Genomic DNA, 26,522 nt, shown 5'->3' with positions numbered 1-26,522 from the left:
CTCTGCAGGCACCTCCTTTTCCATGAGCAGGAAGCTCCTATGGTTACACACGGTAGACCAGGCGTTCTCTACTGTCTTCCCAACTCCCCTATAAATATGAACACTGAGGGGTGGGGGAAGGGTGTTCTTCTCCCTGAGCACTTACCCAGTGCTTCCAGCTCTGTCTGGACAAGTCCACCTCTACAAGATAAGGAGGGTTCAGAGAAGCCAGTCACTTTGCTGTTTTTCTGCCTAAAAGTTTCTCCAAGAAAATCTTATTCTGTGTTTACACAGCATGGCTAGAAGCGAGTGTTTCTGAGCCCCGGCATGCCTCGGTCTTACCAAGGAAGGCAGCCTTAAACAGGCGACTCTCTACCCCGTTACTACATCTGTGCATGTGTCTAGGGGAGTCAGGAGGAGGGCAGGGAATGCTGGTCCTCTGTAGAACAAAACAAAATAAAACAAAATGAACAAAAACAAAAAGAACACAACCACCCACTGGGGTCATGGCTATTCAAGGAGGTAGAGAACTTCAGCCTAGTCAATCCTTCCAAGTATTCTAGATGGGTTCTCTCCTTAGATCTATCAAAAGGTAAGCCCTGGATAATACAGGTGACATCCTCCTACCTCACCCATACCTGATACTCCCAGAGCTCTCCCCTGAATGCCATTCATAGAGCCAACTACCCACTCAGTGTTTCCACCTGACTTCTAATGGCATCTCAAACATAACAGGAGCACAGCTGAGTGCGGAGTCCTGCCTGGCCACCAAACTGAGTCTTCTCCATCTCAGGGAGTGGCGTTCTTCCCTGAGCCCTCTTTCACACTCCACATCCAATCCATCAGCAAATCCCATCAGCTTGGCTTTAAGATTTACCCACCACTTCTCATTACTTCTTACCTCTTCAACTACCACACACTTAGTCCAAGCCACTATCACTTTTTTGCCTCCTACCTGGTCTCTCTGCTCCCACCCTATGATGGAAGTCAATCACAGCATCCAGGATGAGCCTGTTAAACCTAAGGGAGATGACCTCCCTCCTCTGCTCAGCCCACCCCCGTCATAGTAAACGCTAATGTCTACGATGTCCACAAGGTCCCACCTGGTCAAGCCCTCCCTCACCTCTGGCCTTATCCCTGCCACTCTGCCCCTTACCCCTCCATGCCGGCCATACTGAACCCCTTAATACGCCAAGCCCACTCCTGCCTCGGGGCCTTTGTACTTGCTGTTCCTGCACCACCAATGCTCTTTTCCAGCTATCTGGTCTCCATTCAAATGTCTCCTTCTTGGAGGGGACAGGCCTACCCTAATCCCTCCACAAAAGAGCAATACCCTTCCTGCTCCACACTCCCTCTTCTCATTACCCTGCTTTATTTTTTTCCTCAGTACTTAGCACCATGTTATGTGGGATATATTTATTTGTTTATCTCTGGCTCTCTTCCTTCTCCCTTCCGAATCGAATTATTTAATGCCCATTTCCACTGGTTCTGCTTTTTAATTTCATATACTGTTGTCATCTACTGTTTTTGTTAAAAGCTCCCTCTAATCTGTTATGGAATAAAAAGAAATATAAAAAGGGAACCAGCTCACTATCACCTGGTTTAAGGCAGACCAGTGCTTCTAATATTTTTCTATTAAGATTTCCAAACAGAAAAGTGGAACTGACATGCTCCCTCGAGCTTTAGGAGAGAAGTCTGAAGCTGCCATTAAAAAAAGCAAAATTTCTTTGAGGCTTTACTTTTCATGGACATTTTATACTTTATTTCCTAATATATTCACATGTATTCAACCATAAAACTTTTGCTCCAAATTTTTTCAGTAAAAATAACCCCACCAGAAAGGTGCTCAGTGTGAGCTGCTGCGGATCTGGGGTCCCCAGGGTTCCGTCTGCCCCTGCCTGGATGTTTACCCAGGGTTGGGAGTTGGGGGGTGGGAATGGGCACACACTCTCCTTGGGGCAAGTGAATTGGCTGGAGCTAGCAAGGGCCCCGCTGGAGTCCTGAGTTGTGGTCCCAGCTCTAGCACTTACTACAGTTGCTCAGTGACCTTGGGCAGGTCCCCCCACTTTAGTTTGGCCTCAGTTTCCTGAAGGAGTTGGGTTTGTAAGCTTAGTTCCCGCCAGGCTGAATATAACGACAGACTTTACTTCTGAACATGGTCAGATGGAAGAAGCCGGGGTGTGGAGAGGCAGGTGATGAGAGCAGGGCTGAGGGGCCGCAAGGCTGGATGGGCCTCCGGCAGGGCGTGGGCTGGGGGAGGGAGGCCTCAGGGGTGGCGGTGGCTCCTGGAGGACCCAGAGCTGGGGCTGCTCAGGCCCAGCTCTCCCCTGAGCAGTAGAAAGCTCTGCGGTGAAGGGGGCTGGAGGGCCGGGCTGTGTCTGGGGCTGGGCTTTCTGGAGGTGGGGGAGATGCCCATCTAAACTTCCGAAAGAGGCAGAGATACCAACTCATCTGTGCCAACATCTGGAATAAAGGCCAAGAACACCGCCCTCCTACATCACCCTCTTCTCTCCCTCCCCACTCAGGCAGCACAGTGTGGAGGGGCAGCCCTGATGCTCACGAACACCTCCTGGTCCTGCTTGTCACCTGCAGTTTCCAGAGGCTTGGTCCTAAACCCAGCTCCCGGCCACCCATCAGATGACCACAGCTCTGGGGCATGGAGGCAGCTCAGGGAAGAGTGTCAATACCAGCCACGAGTGTCACTTATCATGCCTAATATCACATCTCTCAATGACCCCTGTGAGGCACTGTTAGCCTGCTGAATATTAATATATGAGGAAGGTGCGACTCAGAGCAATTCGGTCACTTGCAGCCCAAGGAGCGGATTGCGGGGGCTGGCCACAGACCCGGCATGCTCCGGGGACAGTCAGGCATCTTTCCACCTGTCACAGTGCTCGGCATTTAGAGGCAGGAAGGGGTGGGGGATAAGAATGTCAGGGGAGTGAAAAGAAAAACAGAAAAAAAATCAACCAAAAAAATCCCAAGATACAGAACGTGCATTTCACATGCCACCCCCTGTGTGACAACACAAGAATACATTCCTGTGTGTTTATGCTTTCACAGAATAGCTCTGAAGATACCAGTAATCATGGCTGTTTCTGGGGTGACTGAGAAAGGGGACGAGAAGGAGGATGGCTTAGTTTTTACTGTGTGTCCTTTTGTGCCTTTCGATTTTGCACTGTATCTGTTCATTACGTGAGTTAATGTACAGCACTTAAAATCCTACCTGGCACACAGCAAGTGCTACACAAATGTACACACTATATAATATAAGCTATTATTACTATTCACAAATCATGTAAGATCATTTTGAGGGGGAGACCCTGGGAGGGAGGGAGCGCTGGGCTGGGCTGGGCCGTGGGTCTGACACAGTCGGTGTGCCGGTCGGCCCTGTGCGGGGAGGCTACTGGACGGCAGGGCTCCTGGGTGCTTCCTGGAGCTCAGGAGGGGTGCAGGCCTCCCTCGGACAAGCTGGGGACACACTTCCTGACAAGACCCCAGAGTTCCAGAGCATTCCATGCAGCCAGAGGAAGGCTTGAGGTGAGGCCACGAGACGTGGTGCACTCAGGCTCCGTGGCGAGGGCCTCTGAGAGGGAGGACAAAGTATTCCAGAGGACACGGCAGGACGAGTCTCGGGCTCCTCAAGGACGGGGTCCACACCCTCCGGGTTGGCTGAGTGACCTTCCAGAGGGCTGTAGCTGGCCCTGTCACCTGGGCGATCCAGACAGGGCCCAGGTCCCCTGGTGCTGACCAGCTTGTGGGGACAGCGTCCTGCGCCGGCAAGGATCGGAAGGAGGACAGAACTCGGGTTTGCCTACGTGTGTGTCTTTCGGCGGCTGCTGCTGTTCTGGAGACCGACCTCCTTGGGGAGCACTTGGTAGCTTATGACAAGTCTAACAATTCAGAATGTCCCTGGCCTCATGAACTGTGGGGAAGAAAAACTGCTTTGCTCGTTCTCTTTGGATTGTCAGGGGAGAGTGACGGAGGAAGGGGACAGCTTGTGACACCAGAGAGGGGATGGCGCAGATCAGGGCAGCGGCTGTGATGCGCTTTACAGTTTGTGTCCCCACAGGAACGCAGAGTTTCCGAGGGAGGTGATGGCTTTACACATCCACACACCTGGAGGACGATCCCTGAACTGAAAGGACCGCGGTGCCCACAGCACTCCTGGGACAGTGGGGAAAGCTGTGGAGGGACAACCCCTTGGCTCCCTCCTTGGCCAGGCTTATCCTGGGGACGCTGCCTTTCAAAGTTACACCACGGAAAAGCTCACCTCGGTCATAATAACAGAAATGCAAACTACAGCTATTCTGAAATGCCATTTTTCACTCATCGAATTGGCAAACTATTAAACACATTGTGTTGGCGAGGGTGTGGGGAAATAGGCCTCTTTTTCCTGGCAGGAGGCTGACTTGGCACAACCCTCACGGACGGCATGTGGCAATAGCTGCTGACTTCGTCTGCTTGGGCTGCTATGACAAAGTACTGTGAACTGGGTGGCTTGTAACTCACAGAAACTTATTCTCACAGTCTGCAGGCTGGAAACGCCAAGGTCAAGGAAGATTCAGTGCCTGGTAAGGACCTATTTTCTGGCTCACAGATGGTGCCTTCTCAATGTGTCCGTCCTCATATGGTGCAAGGGGGAAGGCAGCCCTCTGAGGCCTCTTTTATAAGCCACTAATCCCATTCGTGAGGGCTCCGCTCTCAGGACCTAACCACCTCCTAAAAGGCCCCCTGTCCTAACGTGATTGCCTTGGGGGTCAGGATTTCAACATGGATTTTGGGGGCACACAAACACTCAGACCATAGCCACTACCAACATGTTAAATACATATACTATGGACTAGGAATTCTGCTTCTAGGAAGTTGGCCTGCAGATACACCAGCAAGATGGCATCATGTCATTGCAGTGTTGTCTGTTGGAAACATTCCTAATTTCTCTAAATAGAAATTTAATCAAGTTAGGATAAGATATACAATGGGATACTCTGCAGCCATAAAAACAAATGAGGAAGCTCTTCATGTACCAGGAATGACCTCCAAGAGACAGTAAGTGGGGAAGAACACAAGTACAGAAGAGGGTATGCAGTATGCTACCATTTGTGTAAAGAAAGGAAAAAATGTGTATGTCTGTATTTGCTTGTGCACAGAATATCTCTGGCAACAAGGGCTGCATGTTGGGAGGGGCCCTGGTGGTATTTTAGAACAGCCTTCCCTGTGGGGGACTCTATCTCCTCTACCCCTGGGGAGAGGCGATACCTCCCACCCATCCAAGACACGAGCCCCCTCCGACCTGTTGCTCTCCGGGTGCAGCAGGAAGATGTGTGGTTGGGAAGGCAGGGCCATGCCACTTAGTGGCTTGGTGACCTCACCTCCAAGCCTGTTTTCTCCTCTGTTCAGCAGCAAGCATAATAGTATTATCAGTAATGAGATGATACTTGTGTAAATGGGGTAATAATTGTACCAACCTCATTAGGTTATTGTGAGGATTAACAGAGTTAATCTACGTGAAGTGCTTAGCACAGGGCCTGGCGTGGAGCGAATGCTCCGGAAATGGATTTGCTCCAAAATACCTCTTGGTTTCTCATCTGCATTTCTGATCCTTACAGGATCAAAACCCAAACTCCTCAGCAAGGTCAACAAGGACCCCAGGGTCTATCTCCAACCTTCGCTTCCACACTCAGCCCTTGCCACTCCCTCGTTCTCTGTTCCCACTGCCTAGGATGCCCTTCCTTCTTGTGCTTGACTTGGTCAACTTCAAGGTCCAGCTCAAAAGTCACCAGCCCAGAAAGTGTTTGTGCTCCCTCTGCCATGACGGCAGAGCACCTGGGTGTACCTCTGTGGGGTGTCATCACACTGCATGGTGATTATGTCCTTCATCGCAGCTGATACACACACATCTGTTGTTATAATAAAAGGAATAGGGGAAAAAAACACTCAACTCTATTCAAAACTGCAATGAGATCCAGTTATCTACGTATCAGACTAGCAAAGTTCAATGAGTTCCAAGACACTGAGGTGGCGGAGAGAGACCCGCAGACGGGAGTGTCAACTGGTACATATTCCGAGAAGGGGGCAACATCCGTCCACATTCGGTGGCACCCAGAGCAAAATGACATAGCTCAAAACTCCTCATTGCATCAGTGCTGACATAGCAGAAAGCTGGAAACCACCTAAGCGCCCATCAGTTAGGGACTGGGAAGCAAGCCATGGCAGAGCCGTATGACCAACATTATGCAGCTATGGAACAGAGAGAAGCTCTTTATTATTGACATGGAACATCGCCAAAAGATACACTGAGAGGTAGCGAAAAAGCATGGATAGTTTATACAGTATCTACTGTTGTATAAAATGGGGAGAAAATATATACAAGTATTTGCATTGAATGCATAGAATTTCTGGAAGCACACATAAGATAATATTAACAGTAACATACTAGTAGCCTCCAGGAATAAGAACTGTGAGTCGGGGAAACAGGGGAGGAGGGAGATGCTTAGTTATTACTTACAACTTCTTCTGTCTTTTAAATTTTACACTGTATACAAATCTATTCGAAATTAAATAACTTTTTAACAAAGGAGGAAAAGAAAAGCTAATAATAAGATGGAGATGAGGGTAAGCCCCAAGCTCCGAAAGGAGGAAAAATACCTTGAGCTTGTTCCCAGGAGTGAGAGAGTCCATGGCAAAGCTCTACCCTCAGGCCAGTCGCCCCCACTTGCACCTGGGCACTGGCAGTTGGTGTTCAGAGAATTAACAACTTGTTTCAGTATGAGTCTGAGTAAAACAGAAGAGTGATAAACCCACCATCAGTAGCTGAGGATAATTCATAAATGAATGTATAACATCATTCAAAAGAAATAGAATTAGAATCTGGGGGCCCAAGACTCTTTCATTATGACAAAAACTGACAAGGCTCAGGCTGTTCCTCCCACAAAGCCACTTCTAAGAGTCTCCAAGGATCCTGACCTCCTATTTAAAAGCCTCTGAAGACCAGGCATGGTGGCTCACGCCTGTAGTCCTAGCACTTTGGGAGGTCACAGCAGGAAGATAGCTTGAGCCCGGGAGTTTGAGCCCAGCCGGGCAACAGAGCAAGACTCCATCTCGACAAAATATAGAAAACTTAGCCAGGCGTGGTGGTGCGGGTTCCAGCTACTTGGGAGGCTGAGGCAGGAGGATCACCTGAGCACAGGAGTTTAAGGTTGCAGTGAACCATGATGACACCATGGCACTCCAGCCTGGGTGACTGAGCAAGACCTTGTTTCTCTCTCACACACACACAAACACACACACACACAGCCTCTGAAGATCAAGAAATTACCTAGGTAAAGGCGCATGGGGCAGGGCCCCTTCCAACCCTGGACCCCATGTGGCCTCTATGGGAAAGACCCACCAGAGAAAGGTACAGGAACACCTGTCAGCTCAAACAACCCCTCTCCTGGGCAACCTTGATTCAAAGCAGGCAGAAATGTCCCCAAACCCAAGCTGCCTAGCCAGGGTACAATCTGAGGGCTACTACCGTCCCAAGGAGACCTCTGCTGGCTTTACGAGGGAGAAGGCTGGTCACAGCTGACACCAAACTAGCCTCAAAAGAGATGTGACAACAGGGACACAGGAGCCTCAGGGGCTGTGCCACAGCAGACAGCAGGCACCCCGTTCAGTGGCTGAGTCCTCATAGGCTGAGCCAAACAACACCCCACCTCGACTGCCCTCCCACCTTCCCTCTGCCGTCCCGGGCCCTCCCCACTCCTTACTCACCTCTTCCTGAAGCTTCACTTGCTAACCCCACCCTGTTCGGAACTCAGCACGGGCTTCAGCCCTTAAGTCCTTAAGTCCAACCCTCTAATGACAGTTGCTCTCCTCTGTCTAGGTAAGTGGAGTTAAAAACAGGTTCCTGTGTGTTTATCTGTCTCCCTGACTACCTGACTAACTCCCCGGGGAAAGGGAGTTACCTGTAGGTTTATGTTTCCTCCCTCTCCCTTGGTACAGGCTCGGGCTGCAGTGAGTAGTCGCACTTGGCCTTGCTGACCGGCTGGCTGGCTCTCCTGAGGCCAGGACTAACCTCCCCCCAGTTTTAGGGTGGCTAGCTGTCCCCTGCTGAATCGTGTTTGGCAAATGCCAAACTACGCAGGTCTGACTGGAAGAAAAATAGCGTCCCCCAGACCTGCTTCCAGCCAGAATGACCCCACGTCAACTCCTGTCGCTCCCTTGCTACTCATCTCCCTCTGAATGACATCCAAGGCCCTTCATCAGGCCCGTGAGGCTTTGCACGTGTGGCCCCTTCTCCTCCCCGACTCCCTCTTGCACCCTCATCCTGCTCCTGCCCAGATATATAGCCCCTTGCTGTCGAGGGTGCTCACCCCCGCCTCAAAGCAAGTGCGCTTGCTGTTCCCCCGCCTGAAGGCTTTTCCATGTGGCTGGCCCCGTCACTGCATTAGGTCTGTGCTCAAAGAGAACCTTCCTTTCCCACCTTGTGTAAAACAGCAGCCCCTGCAGCAACCACTCCTTCCCCTGCTGTCTATTGTGTGGCAAAGGTGCCTTTCACCCGCCTCTCCAGATCCACCCTCGCTAGGCCCTGGAGGCTGGCGCTGGTGTGGCTGCATCCACAGACTCATGCCCGCTGCCTTCCGCTCGGCAGAGGGCAGGGGAACACTGGAGGCAGGGAGAAGAATGAGGTCAGGGTATTAGTTTCCCAGGGTGGCTCCCTCCGTGCAGGGTGGCCGCGCTGCCTGGGCTCCTGCACCTGAGGCCTCAGCTCCTGCAGAACACTCTCCCATCCCCCACCCCCCAGGTCCTGGTAACTACCACCTCCTCTTCCCTGTACCAGCCCAGGTGCTACATTAACCCTCCTGCTTCCCCTGTACCTTGCTCACACTTTTGGTGGTAATCCCTTTATTAAACCGTCCCCAAATGACCCAACCCAGGTATGCTGGCACTTTCCTTTCGAGCCCCTAAATTCACTACCTGACATTACATGTCTGTTGTGAGCTGTCTGTCCCCCTACTAGACCACAGGCTCAGAGACCATGGGGATCTTGTTACTTACTCTCCGCGGTATCCCAGTATCTGTATCCACACCTGCACACAGCAGGAGCTCAGTAAATGTTTGCTGAATGAGTGACTGCACAAGGAAGGATCAGAGTGACCTGCAGAGAGGCTACGGGGCTGCAAGGACAGGCAAGGCTTTAGGAAGTGACAGGGAGCAAGGGCTCCGTGGAGGTGCAGGAAGCAGCAGTGGTGGGAACGGCCTGCTCCGCTCAGGGCATAAAGACCCTAGTTTATGTCCTTCTTAGCACATCTCCACGTCTGTAATGATTTGGGTTCTGTTTTCTTTGTATGTCTTCCCACTAGAATGAATTCCCTGTAGGCGGGGACCACGTCTGTCTTGTTCACCGTGGTATCCTTAGAGCTGGCACAGTGCCTGGCAAACACAGAAGGCACTAGATTTGTATTTGTTGAATAAATGAAAAGAAAAATGAGTTATCCAAAAGAAACAGTGAATTGGCAGAGGGCCTCAAAAGCCTGGCTGGGCAGTTTGGACTTGGAGTGAAAAGCAGTAGGGAGGAAGCGTGAGTCCTCCCGCAGGGAGAGGACCCACAAAGCAAGGGCTCGTAGGAAGACCTGGCAGGGGCTGCAAGCCGGGGAAGACCAAGGAGCCTGCTCAGCATCCCGAACCGCAGGGAGGGTAGAGGGGGCACCAGTTGGTTAGCGACTCAATATAGATGAACAAGGAAGATGACTCTGAGTGTTTCACCCCGGGGATGGCGGTGGGGCCAGGGAAGATGAGATGATGCTGTTAAGCCTGCCGTCCTCGCCCGAGGTAAGCACTGCAGGGTCAGCTGCTGTGATCCTCACTGTTTCTAACCTGTCTCAAGTGGGAAAGCTGCAGAGTGGAAGTGGTTTGGGAGGAAGGTAAACCAAACCTGGCCCTGTCGTATTGCAACTGCAACCAGACAGCCGGATGCCGAGGCCCCCCAGGAGGTAATGGCTGGAGGAGGAGCAACAGATGAGCCATCTCCTGTGTCAGCAGAGATGGAGTATTTGGGACCATCCACAGTTGGGAGCATTGGAGGGAAGAAGCAGGAAAGATAAGGAAGGCCAAGCGGTAGAAAAGTGAGGAAAGGAGGGCAGTGTCACGGAAGCCAAAGGACAACTTTGAAGAAGGAAGGGGCAGCCAACACAGTCACCTGCCAGAAGCAAAAGCAAGCGGGTTGGACCTCACTGAGGAGTCCCGATCCTGGAGGAGCACCTTACTGCTGGTCTCTGGGGCAGGCTGGGAGAGCCTGTGGCACAGAGCCAGGGGGTTCATTGTTAGTAAAGGGCTCGCTGCCTGTCCTAACAAGGCATTCCTGGGCGCATGCCCTAAACCTCATTTATGGTGGAGATTGCCAATAAATCTGTTCTTTCCTTCTGCCCATGGTGACAAAGCTCCCAAATTTTACCTAGACAGAGCCACCCAGCTAAAGACCACATTTCCCTGTTTCCCTCGCAGATAGGTGGGGCTGTGTGACTAGCAGGGGCCTGCTCTTAGGAGGAAGGTGAGAGATCTCTTTACACATCCCTTCCCCTTCTCTCTCTCTCTTCCTCATGGCTGGAGCAGGCCCAGCAGATGGGGTGGCAACCATCTTCCATCATGTGGGTGCAAACAGCACCTGAGGTGACAGAGGAGAAAGAGCCACCAAGCCAGCCTGGACCACCTACCCAGCCTTTCATAGAAGGCCTATGCTTCTGACTTAGGCCATGAGATTTTGGGGACTTTTTGTTATAGCAGCCTAACCCATATTGGAACACAACATTGGATCCAGTAGAAATGCCACCTTAGATCAGATGAAAAGTTGCTCAGCTCATCTCTGCCAGGGGCCCCAAGGGGCTGTGAGAGAGGTCACTGGCATTTCCCTCAACAGGAGACGCATTATCCGTGCACCCTCCTCAATCATCTGTTACGGAGCCATCATTCATAAATGGGCCAAAACCCTTCCTAAAAGTTTTTGTCTCTCCATCTACTCCATCGAGGAATGAACATGAGCAGTGCCTAGCGCCCAGCCTGCCTCACCCTCGCTCCTTAACTGGTTCCATTCCTGACTCCCCTTCTCCCACCCACAGGCCAGGAGTACGTGGCAGGAATCAGCTTGCACAGCAGTGCTCGATGCACCTGAGCAAGAGAATCTCTGCAGCGGTCGAGAGGCAACGGCGTTAAGGGGAGAGAGCATAAACTCTGCGCAGAATGCCCGCGTGCAGCCCGCCGCCGTGCCACCCAGCAGCAGAGCACTGGGGCAAGTCATTGCCCTCCCTGCCCTCGACTGCAGATGGGGACGGTAAAAACATTCACTTTTAGGGTAACTGTGAGGCTCAAACAAGTCACCACGTGTAAAACACTTAGAACAGTGACTGGCGAGAGCTATGTTCTCAATTAGCGTTGGCTTTTATAATTTTTAAAGCAACAGGGAAAAAAAAAAAGGCCCGGCAATGGAATGACACTGTCATTTATAAAGCATAGTCAGGCTTTATTAACGAAAAAGACAGTCCGTTAAGCCCCCGAACAAGGTATTATAATGATCCCATGTTGTAGAAACTGACTTGGAAGTTTAGTGATTAGCCCAAGATCTCACAGGTGGTGGGTGGGTTGTGGGGCCATAAATACAAGTCACCAAGCCTTGTTTTAATGAGCCACATGAATTCCAGAAAAAACAAAGCTCAGGAATGTTTTTTACATTTGTTTCCCTGAAAGCCAGCGCATTTTGTTAGTGGTCTCTCAGATTCACCCCACTAACCACCATGCAGGTGCCTCCTGGTCAGAAATATGGGAAGGGGCCTGCTGAGCAGCTTCACCCAAGGACAGAGCTGGGGCTGGTGACGAGGAGGAAGGTGGTCAGGGAAAGGGGATGGCCAGGCTGCCTGCTCATAGACACATACAGGAGGCCGGGCGTGGTGGCTCATATGTGATCCCAGCACTTTGGGAGGCCGAGGTGGGAGGATCACTTGAGCCCAGGAGTTTGAGATCAGCCTGGGCAACAAAGCAAGACCCTGTCTCTCCAAAAAATTTAAAAAGAAAATTAGCCAGGCATGGTGGCACACACCTGTAGTCCTAGCTACAGGGGAGGCTGAAGCAGGAGGATCACTTGAGCCCAGGTTACGGTGAGCTACGATGATGCCACTGCACTCCAGCCTGGGCAACAGAGCAAAACCCTGTCTCAAAAAAAAGAAAAACAGGGAGACTGTCGTATAACTTAAGAAACTTAAAAAGTAAGCAGAATATGTGGATCTTATTTTGATCCTGATTCAAACAAATCAACAGTTAAAAACAAAAACACATCTTTAAGACAAATGGAAAAATTTGAATACAAACTGGTATTGGGGGTGTTATGAAATTACTGTTCATCCGTGATAATAATATAGTGGTTATGTAAAAAAAGTCTATTAACACAAATATGCCCAACTGATTTTTGACAAAGGTACAATAATAATTCAATGGAGGAAAAGTATCCTTTCAACAAAGGGTGCAGGGTCAAGTAGACATCCACAGGAAAAACAAGGAACTTGACCTAAACCTCATGCCTTACATAAAAATTAACTCAAAACAGATCAAGGACTAACATGTAAAACATAAATCTATACAAATTTTAGGAAAAAAATATGGAAGAAAATCTTCAGGACCTAGGACTTCGTGAAGTTTTCAGATTCAATACCAAAACACAATCCAAAAAAAGCAAAACTGATAAACTGGACTTCATTAAAATTAAAAACTTTTGCTCTGAAAAAGATCCTGTGAAAAGGATGAAAAGACAAACTACCGAGTTGGGGAAAGTATTCGCAAGCCACGTATCCAACAAAGTTCTTACATCTAAAATATATAAAGAAATCTCAAACAATCCAATTAGAAAATGGGCAAAAGACACAAAGGAACATTTCACCAAAAAGGATACTCAGACAGCAAATAAGCACAAGAGATGTTCAACATCACACTAGCCGATAGGTAAAAACAAATTAAGAAAACAATAAGAGGGCCAGAGCAATGGCTCACATCTGTAGTCCTAGCTACTGGGAGGCGGACAGAGGAAGATAGCTTGAGCCCAGGAGCTCCAGCAAGCTATGGTTGTGCCACTGGACTCCAGCTTGGGCGACAGAGTGAGACCTTGTCTCCAAAAAAAAAAAAAAAAAAAAAAAACCAAATTAAAAACAAAAAAAGGCTGGGAACAGTGGCTCACGCCTGTAATCCTAGCACTCTGGGAGGCCGAGGCGGTAGGATCGGTCGAGGTCAGGAGTTCGAGACCAGTCTGAGCAAGAGCGAGACCCCCGTCTCTACTGAAAAATAGAAAGAAATTAACTGGAAAACTAAAAATATATAGAAAAAGTTAGCCAGGCATGGTGGTGCATGCCTGTAGTCCCAGCTACTTGGGAGGCTGAGGCAGCAAGATTGCTTGAGCCCAGGAGTTTGAGGTTGCTGTGAGCTAGGCTGACGCCACGGCACTCTAGCCCGGGCAACAGAGTGAGACTCTGTCTCAAAAAAAAAAAAAAAAAAAAAACACCAACAAGAAAATAATAAGATATTAGTACACAACTGTCTAAAATAAAAAATAATAACACCAAATGTTGGTGAGGACATAGAAAAACTGGATCACTCATACATTACTAGTGAGAATGAAAAAATGGTACAGCCACTCTGGAAAGTACTTTGTCAGTTTCTTATAAAATTAAACATGCAGTTACCATAGGACCCAGCAATTGCATTCTTAGGCATTTATTGCAGAGAAATGAAAAGGTTATGTTTGCACAAAAACCTGTACACAAGTGTTCACAGCTTTATTCATAACAGCCCCAAACTGGAAACAGCCCAGATGTCCCTCAATATTGTGAGTGGTTAAACAAACTGTGTTAAAGTGTGGTACGTCCATACCATGGAATGCTACTTAGCAATAAAAAGAAACAAACTATTGATCCAGCAACCTAGATGGATCAAGTAAATTAGGCAGAGTGAAAAAAGCTAACCTCAAAGGGTTACATACTTTATGATTCCATTTAGATGACATTCTTTAAATAAAATTATAGAGATAAAGTAGTGGTGGCCAGGAGTTAAGAACAGGGAAGAGACGTAGCTCGGTAGCGCGGGGAATTTCTAGTGGTAGTGGAACGCGGGAGGCTAGGGGATGGCGGACGCCCAGCATCCTCAGGAGTGACCGTGGACTCCTTGGCTGAGCCTTGGTGGCCTCTGGGCCTGGCAGTCATGAAGACAACAGATGATTTGCTGTGGTATGGAATTTGCTTGAAATTTATTTCAACATTGCAATGATAATTCCTCAGTGTTCACAGAACTACTGTTCTCTCTGTATAAGAAAATTTCTATCCTATAAAACTCGATGTCCAACTTGTTATGTGCCAGTCACAGAGCAGGACCTGAAAAATAACTGCATATTAGATGAACTGGTAAAAAGCTTGAATTTTGCACGCTGCTGAAATAGATTGACAAATTGAAAACGTGGAGAAGACCAGGATGCGTCTTGATGCTAGTAAATGCAACAAACCTGTAATGGTTTTTACTAAGGACCAAACAGAAAAGGAAGTATATGAAATTCACAGTAAATATTGTAAAAAACATCAGAATGAATTTCAGTTTCTGGTGGATCGGGCCAAAAAAGAATACAAGAAAACTGTTGTGGCCAGGCGCGGTGGCTCACGCCCGTAATCCTAGCACTCTGGGAGGCCGAGGCGGGCGGATTGTTTGAGCTCAGGAGCTCGAGACCAGTCTGAGCAAGAGCGAGACCCCATCTCTACTAAAAATAAAAAGAAATTATATGGACAACTAAAATTATATACATAAAAATGAGCCAGGCATGGTGGCGCATGCCTGTAGTCCCAGCTACTCGGGAGGCTGAGGCAGGAGCCCAGGAGTTTGAGGTTGCTGTGAGCTAGGCTAATGCCACGGCACTCTAGCCTGGGCAACACAGAGTGAGACTCTGTCTCAAAAAAAAAAAAAAAAAAGAAAAGAAAAGAAAAAGAAAAAGAAAAAGAAAAAGAAAACTGTTGGAATGGCACAAAAAACAGTAATAACAAAACAGGAAGATGACTCTACAGAAAAGCTAGTATCTGTATGCATGGGAAAGGAAGATAATAAAATGAAGTTCTCAGATATGACCTCAGTAACACACTACTTCCCTAAATCAAAGCTGGGCTCCTTAGGGAAATTGGAGTCTGATAGACGAGATGATTCTTCTAGTGGGACTGATATTCAAGAAGTGCTTTCTTCACCAGAATCAGATTCATGCAACAGAAATGATCTTCAAGACACAGAAATAAGTCCAAGATGGAATCACCACACAAGAGCAGCTGGAAGTGCTGAGACTGAACCAAGAGATAAGCACAGTAGGAACTGGTGTGAGCTTTTGAACACAAATTAAGTTCAAAGCTTCTAGTTCTATTTATTTGCAAAGTTTTTATTATGAACCTTTATTATGAGCTATAAGTCACATTTTTAATCTGCCTCTACTACTTCTTCCCTCTAGGAATTCCCCCAAAGCTATAAAAAATAGAAATTTATAAATATACATTGAGAATTACGCAGTTTTTACACAACATCGGGCAGGTCAATGTTTCAAGTTGTTTGACCCTTTCCCAGTGTCTCCCATCCAGAACTGGCAGGAGTCCGGCCTCTGAAATCTCAGCAGCAGAAACGGCAACCCTTTTCCAAATCCCGCAGCACAAGGGCCTCCAACAGGTGCTGATGTGGGATAATAACGAGTGAGGACCTGCAGAAACACTGACTGGGATGACCACTCCCGAAAGCAATGAGAACAGCAAGCTGGGCTTGAACCTGGGACTGTATTTAAACTCGCCAGGCCGAGAACTGCCAAGAGCTGAATCACAAACTCCGAAGGGTTGGCACAGACTCAGTCTAAGTTGGGGAATCCAATTTTCTCATTGTTGTCCCCTCTTTAGTTCCCAAAAAAACCCAGCTCTTTCCCTCTGGGCAAAGGGACAGAGTGTCCCAGAGAACAGTGGTGCCAGGGGGACACAGAGCCTGCCGGCAAGTCCCCAAGTTTCTCGGGTTTTCAAATTCACCAAGAGAATGGACAATTATGAGATGACTCTAGTTAAATATGGACCTTAGGGTTCTAATCTAGGGAACAGCTTGTTTATCCAGTGGTAACTTCCAGGTGTTTACAGGCATTTTTCTTCCTTCGGAGATCAAAGGATATCAGCCTGCCCAGCATTTTCCTTAAAAACTTCTTTTCTGGTTTGTTGAGTACATCCAGTATGAAGTCTTCTCTCTCCAGGAGGCAAAGAGGTTGAGCAGATTCAGATCTGCTTCCTGGAGAAGCAGGTCAGCTTAGACTACAGGCTCCTCTCGGCTCACTTCCACCGCAAGGTGGGAATGTGGCCTTCCGTCCACGCCGGCCTTCTGGCAGACCAGCAAAATTTCTCAGCTTTCAGAAGAAAGGCCAAGCCCAGCCTTCAGAATCCCACCCCACGAAATCCTTTTCCTACAGCTTAAAAATCTATGTCTCCTCTATCAAGTCCCAGCATAACACAGTCAACGCTCTAGGCTCTTGTCAGAGAAGACCTCTTTTCCCAGGAGAGGCAGGACTCGGTAGTTCCCAAAGCACACGCTCCACAGAGGGACGGTAAACGACTGACCACAGAGGGGAGAGAGAGCACTGCCCCACATCACACGCTGACCAGAGGATCAGCGCCGCTCTGGCATGTCATTGTCCTCCACGTTGACGAGAATGTGATGAGCTCGCAACTCCTGCCGGCCCTAGAACAAAGCCGTGACGTGTGGGCCTCCTGTTACCAACATGTTGAGGGAGCAAAGTCACTTTCCATCAGCTCAGCAGGGCACTTGGAGCCCAAGTGAGGACAGAATTAAGAATGAGGTCCTGACATGATAAATCCGTGCCACAAATTGTGAGTCACAAAAGGGATATCCCGAAACACACCCTGGGCAAGCAGTCTTCTTGGAATTACAGCAAGCAAAGCAGCAAAGAACCCTTTTTTCCTGCCACGTTCCCTGGTCTTCTGGGTTTCAAAGGAATCAAGTCCTATGACAGTAAATGAAGTCCCTGGGTGCTGCTACGCCCACAGTATGTCCTCGCTGATTAAGAAGCCTCATTATCACCATCAGATCTTCCTCAACCCAAACATCCAGTGAAAACAGGTCATCTTAATATAAGGTTTGCTATTAAAATCATGTCCAATCACACCCGCAGCCTTGGCTCAGCCACAGAGAGGTCACTCTCCCTTCTTCCCTCGAGTGGCTTTAACTCCCCAGGGGGTTGGTGTCCGGGCCCGTGGACAAGCCAGGCTTCCTTCTCAGCTCACGAGAGGGACCTAGAAAGAAGAGGAACCATGGAGCCTGCCTGGAGGGGGCCCCGTCTGCTCTCCCAGGGAAGCACAGCTCCAGGGCTTGAGGGTCGGTGCCTGGGACACTCAACACTAAGGAACGAGAGGCACACACGGGAGCCGACTAAGCAGGGAAAATATTTCCTCTCGCCAGAGCAGTTTTCCCCAGGCTCAAACCCACTGGCGAGCCTCTCTTTTCCACCAGGGAGCAGAGACCACCTTGGGAGGCCAGAGGCGGCTCTGGACCTCAGCCTCCAACTCACTTCTTCCTGCGGATCTTGGGTTTCTTCACAGGTCGTAGATAGGGGTTATCAATGATGTTCTCCTCCCCATTCCGGCTTCCTGACAAGGAGGGGTTCTGCTGCAGGACAGAAGTGTTCTCCTTCTCGGCTCCAGAATCGTCCTTTGAGCAAAAGCCGAAATAAAGCACAACACCAACGGCATAAGGAAAGAAATCGTGCCCCTAGTAAGAACTGCTATTAGCATCCCTTTCACTGAGAAATTCTTTCAAATGTTCCTGTCTCTGCCCCAGACAAGATGAGGCCCAGGCAGGGGCTGGCCATAAGGGGTAGGCGAGACTAACAGCCTTGACGCCGGGGGCACACAATAGTCTTGAACCTCCTGAAGGCAGGGACGTGAGTTAGAAAGAATAGAGGCCTTGGAGGGGCAGGTAGTTGGGGGCTAACATTTAGATGCTGCAGGGAGAAGCCCAGCCTGGTGGGGAGAGAAAGAATAAGGGAAGGACCCTGGAAGCCTTGCAGGACCAAGAGATACAGGGCCGGGACAAATATTTGCATAGGGTATCTCCTGGACCAAACTAGCATAAATCAGAACAGATTTCCCCCCAAATTCTCAAATTTCTGGTACTTGCAGCTGGGTACCAATGATCACATCCCAGCACAGGCCAGAAACTTCTTGAGCCCCAGGGTCCCCCCCAGACCAAGCAGAGCCTGCTTGACCAGCACGTGCACGTCATTGATGGCGCCTGTCTGCGCCTGTGAATCCGGCTTTTTACTGTCTGTTTTTTTGAGGAAACTGTGATTCTTAGAGAAAAGGTTATAAGTTCACATACATTCAGTATAATATCAATTAAAATTTTTTAAAAATCACAACTGTGTTTAGATGGAAAAAAGGTAATATGCTAAAATTTTAAAAACTGTTCTGGGAATATGGGTGATTGATTTTTCTTCCCTTATTTATACTCTCTATTTTCCATGTTCTTTTTTTCTTTTTAACTTTTTTTTAAGGGCTAGAGGGTTGTGAGGAGCTGTGGTCAGTTGCCTTGTTTGTTTGTGCTGAGACAGAGTCTCACTCTGCCGCCCTGGGTAGAGTGCCGTGGCGTCATTGTAGCTCACTGCAGCCTCAAACTCCTGGGCTCATGCGATCCCCCTGCCCCAGCCTCCCAGGTGGCTGGGACTACAGGCGTGTGCCACCATGCCTAGCTGGTTTTTTTTTTTTTTTTTTTTCCTTTCCTCCTTTTTTTGGTAGAGATGGGGTCTCACTCTTGCTCAGGCTGGTCTTGAACTACTGAACTCTGGCAATCCTTCCGCCTCAGCCTCCCACAGTGCTAGGATTATAGGTGTGAGCCACCGCGTCCGGCCTATTTTCAACGTTCTTTAAAATGAGCAGAGGCTGCAGGGAAAGGGGGAGAAAATCCCATCAAAAACTTGATCCAGAAGCTCAGGCCTAAGTGCCCAGAAGCTGATCGGGCTGCGCCCCCTGGTGACGGGCCAAGGGTTCCATCGGGGAAGGAGTCACAGAGATTCCTGTTCTGCAACCTGCGGTAAAAGCGGCCCTCACTGACTTCAACCAGGAGAGGCTGCTGTGGAGACAGACAGCAGAGCAGAGGACGCTGTCTGTCGGATGGCACAAGATGAACAGCAGGTTCCTCCAGCAAGGGACAGGTGGCCTAGGGCACAGACACCAGTCTCAGGCTTAAAGCGCCTGCAGAAACTGCATCACGTCTAGGTTCCACTGCACGCCCTCTCACTGTCTTGTCAATTCAGCTCTCCTGAAGCCCCAGTTCCATCCAGGGCCTGTGTGCCTTCCCTCTGCAACACCAATCCAGAGGGACCACAAGGTGACCTCGAGCCACTTTGGACCTTCTGGAGACTCTTGAAAGCGAGCACCCCAAGACCAGCCTAGCTCATGCCAGACCAGGTGCCCAGCAAAGGTGTGCCCACAACCAGACCTACCTTGGACATGTGGCTCCCAACCTTTCTGAAGTTCTCACTGGCATGACCGAGTACCATCTTCCCCTGCTCCATCCTGTCATTTCTCTACGGTAAACATCCTATCTTCAAAGTTACTGGAAGTTCACTTTAACCATGCCTTAAGTGTTTTCTGAGATAATACAGAGGTGACACTGTCAGAGGAGAAAGCCAGCCCTGGGACACCGCTGGAGGGTGCAGAGGCTGCCTCCACTGGGCTCACTATGGCTCACAAGAGCAGGACAGGCCTCTCTCCTCCCAAGTAGAGCTTATGGAAATGCCACTTTCTTACCCGCTTCAGGAACTGACAGCCTTGAAATGGGCAGGGGTACAGGAAGTAGGTAAAAGTAAACTGACCCAGAGATTTGAAAAAAAAAAAAGGCAGGAGCAGAATCACCTGTCAGAACTCTCTGAATTGCCTGTGAGCTCTAGCAAACCCCCCACCCCTGGGTGACTGCATCCCAGCGTTCAATGCCATTTGCACGCCAGCAACGCCCACAAGTACATCTGCAGCCCTCTCCACTCTCCCAACCTCCAACTCATACTGCCAACTGCTCACTTGGGAGTCAGGTAGGCATCTAAAATTTAAAATTTATCTAAAACTGAACAGGGGCCCGGGCACAGCTCATGCCTGCAATCCCAGCACTTTGGGAGGCTGTGGGAGGATCACTTGAGGCTAGGAATTCGAGACTAGCCTGAGAAACATAGCAAGACCTTATCTCTACAAAAAAGGAAAAAGGAAAGGAAAGGAAAGGGAAAAGGGAAAAGGGAAGGAAACACCCTGAATTTGGGACCTTCCCCTGGGCATAAACAGCTCTTCCCACGGTCCTCCCTGTCACAGGTGATGGCAACTCCATCCTTCCAGTGGTTCAAGCTGTAAACTCTGCAGTCATCCTTGCTTCTTTTCCTAGAGACAGGGCCTCAAGCTGGAGCATAGTGGCCATTCACAGGTGCGATCAAAGCCCACTGCAGCCTCAAACGCCTGGACTCAAATGATCCTCCTGCCTTAGCCTCTCGAGTAGCTGGGACTGCAAATGTGCCACCACACCTGGCATGCTTCTTTTCTTTCACTGACATCCCATACCCTATCTGTTAGGATGTCCTCTTGGCCTGACCTTCAGAATACAGGCAGATTCTGACCACCCTGGTAGGGCCCACCATGGCCTCTCACCTAGACTACTGCAACAGCTTCCTGACTGAGCTCCTTTCTCCAATCCATTCTCACCACGGACACCAGAGTGATGCTCCAAGGTCAGAAATGTTCCTCCTCTTCTCCACACCCCCCCAACCCCCACCAACTCCCATCTACTCAGTTAAAAGCCAGCTCTTAAAACAGCCTGTAAGGCCCTGCCTGGTCTGACCCCGCCCCCCGCACCTCCCTCCACCACAGCCACGTGCCGTTCCTCAAGGCCTTTGCACCGGCCATGTCCTCTGCCACAACACTCTCCCCTGCAAGTCTGCATGGCTCACCTCCCCCCCACCCCCCGCTTCAAGTCTCTGCCCAGACATCACCTTCTCAGTGGCTCTGTGCACCCCATTTAACACTGAAGCCTCCATCCTCACTCTGGATCTTCCCCTGGTTTCTTTCTTCCCATAGCACTTTCATCTTTAATATACTATATAACGATTTATTTGCGTATTATGTTTATCATCTTCTTCCACTGCCAAACATGGGCTCCTACAAGGCAGAAGTTTGGTTTTGCTCACCGCTTTACCCTAAGCCACCAGAACAGTATCTGGCACACACTAGGTGCTGGAGAAATACTTGCTGAGTGAATGACTGGTACATTTTTCATAATAGAGTAAAAGTTTCGACATCGTGATTGCCTGCAGAAGACAGCTAGTTCCAATGTATGAGAAAAAAATTATATTATACACTAATTTAAAATGAATAGTTCCTTCATGTTCAAGTACATGAAGAAACTAGAGCTAGGGTAAATCAAGTTCTACCTAGCAAAAGTCCTTGAGAGATGCACCGTCATCCACAGAGAAAATAATTTAAACTACTGGTTATTTAATTCACTGAAACAATGACGGTAAATGCCAAAGACAGAAAACAACCTAAAAGTCTGCAGGGACAAGATAAAGTAAACTGTCACATCCATCCCATGGAGCACGATGACGCTGTGAGGACCGGAGAAGCTCCTCGCATGCAGAGATGGAGTGATGGCCAAGACACAGCCACGGAGGTAAAGGCAAGGAGAGAACCATTCGTGACTTGCTGTTTGTGTTTAAAACAACAATAAAAAATGTCTCTAGAAGGATATACAAGAGACTGGCGAGACAGTTGCTTTGTGGGAGGGAAAGTGGACAGGGGGACGGGAAGAATTGTCACTACATATCTTTTTGCACATTCTGAATTTTGAAACATGATTGTATTTTTCAGTCCAACAAAATAACAAGTCCAAGTGACTGTATATAAATTGTTGCCAGAATCTTTGTCTTGAAGTCTTTTATCTTTCACAGAAGAGCATATGCTCACACCGCCCAAAACAGCAGGGGAGGGAGCAGCGTGTGCCAGGAGCCGCCACGCGCCAGGCACTCGACCGCAGCCCGCTGCATCTCGGGCTCCCCCTTCCCCTTGGGGTGTATGTTCCTACTCCTACTTGGACTTGTGAGGAAACAGATTCCGATGTTAGGTGACCCAATCAGTCACACATCTGGCAAGTGGCATGGCCTGGATTTGAGCCCAGGGTGGTCTGACCGTAAGAGTCAGGCCTTTCTAGGCTTTGCTGTCTATAACCCTGGCTCGGCCTCTTGGTACCCGGGAGTCCTCAGGTAGCCGCTGGCACTCTCCAGCCTCGCCTCACCACCGGGCTGCTGGGGAACACATCTGCAAGCCCTTTAACCGCACTGTGCTTACAAAGGTGTGGTGCTGTCTGCTTAGAAGATTCCTCCTCATAAGGTGAACCTCAACTTAGTCCGTGACCCAATCACCGTATCTCAGCCCAAATTAACTGAGTCCGAAACAGAAGTGTAGAATCACAAGATCCTCTGCTTTATTTAAAGCCACGGGCTCCCAGCCCTAATTCTGAAAGGAATGATTCAACTTAAAGCAATGTGTGTTCAAGCAAGGACGACCTTCAGCAAATACTAGAGATGGCATGGGCACACTCCCCCACCCCCTCCCCGCACATGGGGGCAGCCGGCTGCCATTCCGTGCACTGCATCTCAAAGAACAGGAGAACGCTCGGTCCCACTGCAGCCACTAAGGCAGCCTTCGCATCAAAACCAGGGCTGATTTTAAAGGACAGTTGAATACGGTAACCTGATCATAAGGACCCTGTTGGCCTTGAAGGCATTAGAGCTTCCACAGTTCTGTGACTCTACTTGGCAGTTTCTGCCAAGATGCAGGAACAAGAATGGGGTCTTATCCTTTCACTTGCTGAGTATGACACACCAGTAACCAGAAAAGAACACTCATCTCCCCACCCGCCTTGATCTCTGCACCCACACTCTCTGTCCCCTCCCTGGGTATGAAATGTCCAGAAGAAAGATAGCTACGTGTGGGCACTAGCCCATCCCCTCTCACTGACAAAACACATCATCCCAAAAGGTTTCTTTCTCTCCTGCATCAATTTTCCCTCCCAACCAGATCATTCCTATCAGCACACAAATATGCTGTTATTTCTTTTATCTTAAAAAACAAAAACCACAAAAATGCCTCTCTTAATTCCTTAATTTTCCCCCGTTAGTTAACACTCCTCCCTCCCTCTGCAGCAAAGCCCCTCAACACACCTTGTCTACACGAGCGTTGTCCAGCAGAACTTTCTTTGATGATGCTCAATATCTGCACTGTCCAGTTTAGGGGCCCCTAGCCATGTGTCGCTATTGGGCACTTGAAATGTGGCTAGTGAGACTAAGAAACTGTTTTTTAGTCTTATTTGATTTTAATTAACTTAAATGTAAATAGCCACATGTGGCTAGTGGTTACTACTGTGCCGGACAGCACAAGTCTATACTCACTCCAGTACCTTTTCTCCCATTCTCTCCGAATTCTCTCCAGGCCCCTGCTCTCATTCTTACAGAAATTGCTCTTATCAAGGTCACAAATGACATTCACATGGCCAAATCTAATGGTCAAATTCTCAATCCTCCTATTACTAGAACTAACTGCAGCTTTTGACATGGCTGATCACTCTGTTCTCCCTGAAACACTTACTTCCCTCGGCCTCCGGGGCACAGCCTCTCCTGGTGCTCCTCCCACCTCCCTGGCTGTTCCTTCTCTGTCTCCTTGGCTGGTTGCTCCTCATCTCAACCTCGGACAAAGTGGACAGCCCCAGGGCTGAGTCAGTGTGCCTCTGCTCCTTTTCCCTCTCAGCCCGGGGAGAGCTCCTCTACTCTCCTTGTTTTAAATACTATCTACACACTTCTGATGCCCAAATATGCATCTCTGGCCCTAAGTGTGCCTCAAACTCCAACTTGGATACCCAACTCTCTACCTGACATCACTGCCTTGATGTCTGGCAAGCATCTCACATTTAACACGTCTAAACCTGAACTCCTGGCCGGGCGAGGTGGCTCATGCCTATAATCCTAGCACTCTGGGAGGCCAAGGTGGGAAGATCATTCGAGGTCAGGAGTTCAAAACCAGCCTGAGCAAGAGCAAGACCTTGTCTGTACTAAAAATAGAAAGAAATTATATGGACAACTAAAACTATATATACAAAAAATTAGTCGGGCACGGTGGCACATGCCTGTAGTCCCAGCTACCGGGAGGCTGAGGCAGGAGGATCGCTTGAGCCTAGGAGTCTGAGGTTGCTGTGAGCTAGGCTGATGCCACGGCACTCTAGCCAGGGCAACAGAGTGAGACTCTGTCTCAAAAACAAACAAACAAACAAACAAAAAAACAAACCTGAACTCCTGACTTTCCCACACACACCTGTTCCACCCAAAAGTCTCTTCTGTCTTGGCTGAACATAGGTCCATCTTTCCTTTTTTTGTTCAGGCAAAAAATCTTTCAGTTATCTTTGACTCTCACATCTCACATCCACTTTGTTAGTTGGCCCTGCTCTGAAAAGGATCTAGAGTCTGACCAATAATCGATGTGGCCATGTCTCATTCTCTTTGCTCCTCCTGCCACTTCTCAGTTTACTGCGACAGCCTCTCCCTGGTCTCCCTGCTCCTGCCCCTCCGTAGTCCATCCTTAGCACAGCAACGTGACTGAGCCTGTCAACAAACCTACATCGGATCCTGACCCTCCTCTGCTCAACATCTCCAGCGGCTCCCATCTTAATGAGCAAAAGCCAAAGTGTTCAATATAACTTTTAAGACCCTGTAAGGTCCGATTCCCCCATGAGCTCTCTGACCTGATCCCCTACTGTTCTCCCCCTTGTTCAGTCCACTCTGGCCACCCTGAAGTCCTTGCTGTTCTTCAACACAATAGGTAAGCTCTGACCTCAGGGCCTTTGCATCTGCTCTTCCCGCTGCCTGGAAAGCACTACCCCCAAATACATGCAAGCCTTGTTCCCTTCAGCTCTTGACTCAAACATCACCTTCTCAGTCGCCCTACCTAATATCACATCCGCCATCCCCATACCCACTTCCTATCTCCTAACTTATTATTTTTCCTTAACTCCAAGAGGGCAGGGAATTCTGTCTACTTTGATTCCTACTAATTGCCCAGGACCTGGAACCGTGCCTGGCCCTGGGAGGTGCTCATCCAGTATTTATTAAATGAATGAGTGAATCCTCAGGACATGAATATGTCTCTCATGCTGGATATCACGTCACACCTGGATCATCACGTGCTCATCCTACAAGCCCCTACCATAAAGCCAGAGACCTGGGGTGGGGCATGTCCGATTCCCAGGGCCAAGGGTGGGATGGGCTGGTATTGGGGGTACTCTGAGGCAAGCAGAAGGTGGGACCCACCGTGCTGATATGAAGAGTGAGGTTCTCTGTGTCTGTCTGCTCATCCTGCTCCGAGGAATCCGTCTCTTCCATTTGTTGCATCTCCAGCTCAGACGGAAGAAGAGCTGTCAGGTAGGGGATGCTGAAAGGTCTGGCAGCAATCACTGGGGATTGGAAGAGAGGCACGAGTCCACTGTCACAGAGTCCTTGCGTCTGGCCTAGAGCCTCACAACAAATCAGTGAGCGGCACCAAAAGACAATACTAGCATGCTCGGAGCACTTATACGGCAGGCCAGGAAATGTCCTACGGGCTTTACACTTGTAATCGTTAAACCTTGTTCCCATCCTATTAAGTAAGTACAATTAGGCACAAAGAGGTTAGGTGACTTTCTCAAATACACAAAAAATGGCAGAGTGGGATTCAAACTCAGGCAATATGACTTCGGAGCCCACTTTTAGCAAGTACAACTGAAATCAGATAGAAGTGGAGTTACAGATAGAATCGTAGCAATGAATCAGCTTTGTGATCTTGTACCCAAGGTCAGTTAACCCCTCTAAGCCTCATTTCCAGAGCAAAGATATTGACCTTATCAGCCAAGGACTCAAGTCCGCAAGTAACTCTATCTACCAAGCTATTAAGATGCTGTGGTAAACGAGAATTATAGTTCTTCCAAAAAGCAATGAGGATGAGAGGAAGAAATTGATTAAAAAATATTAAAAGAAAGTTTCTATGTATACTTCTACAATAGGTTGTGATTGTCAGGATATACTCTAAAATTATTTTTACTGAGGGTCAGACGTGGGGTCCTGCAGTCAGAAAGAGCTAGGTTTGAATGCTACCTGCCAACCATGTGACCTTGAGCAAGTTATTTCATTTCTCTTCTGTATGAGTCTTAGCTTCCTGCGAAGGTGGTGACAATAACAGCTCCTAACTTGGAGGCTCACAAGAGGATTTAATGAGATGATGTATGGGAAGTGATTAGCACAGTGTCTGGCACTTACTAACTGATAGCTGCTGTTATTTCAGAGCCAGGAACACAGCAGGCATTCAGCAGGAGCTTGCTGAATGAATGAATCATCCAAACCAATCTCCCTCATTCACCTTTGTAGAAACTGCGGCCTACAAAGTAGCTTGGTCAACATGGCCAAA

At 48.9% G+C, this 26,522-nt stretch overlaps 1 protein-coding gene and 1 pseudogene across 2 annotated transcripts in view; one reads left to right on the top strand and one right to left on the bottom strand.

Moving 5' to 3' along the window:
- Window positions 1-3,725: 3,725 nt before the first annotated feature.
- The window catches only part of TAF8 (TATA-box binding protein associated factor 8), a 32,342-nt gene continuing 9,545 nt past the window's right edge, over window positions 3,726-26,522 (bottom strand). Inside the window, exons 7-9 of one of the 2 annotated variants that reach the window (XM_069487744.1) lie at window positions 25,394-25,536; window positions 17,573-17,712; window positions 3,726-3,896 (exon numbers count right to left, since the gene is read on the bottom strand). In XM_069487744.1, coding sequence (XP_069343845.1) covers window positions 3,881-3,896; window positions 17,573-17,712; window positions 25,394-25,536 — 299 coding nt within the window. In that variant the 3' untranslated portion in view covers window positions 3,726-3,880. Of the gene's footprint in view, window positions 3,897-15,445; window positions 17,298-17,572; window positions 17,713-25,393; window positions 25,537-26,522 lie in introns of those variants that run through there. The other variant, XM_069487745.1, reaches the window with a different exon arrangement.
- Window positions 14,428-15,367, top strand: LOC138395579 (E3 ubiquitin-protein ligase RAD18 pseudogene; annotated as a pseudogene).

This window comes from Eulemur rufifrons, chromosome 15, assembly GCF_041146395.1.
Source record: "Eulemur rufifrons isolate Redbay chromosome 15, OSU_ERuf_1, whole genome shotgun sequence".
NCBI classification, from domain to species: domain Eukaryota; kingdom Metazoa; phylum Chordata; class Mammalia; order Primates; family Lemuridae; genus Eulemur; species Eulemur rufifrons.
This window is presented reverse-complemented; position numbering and strand designations above follow the sequence as displayed.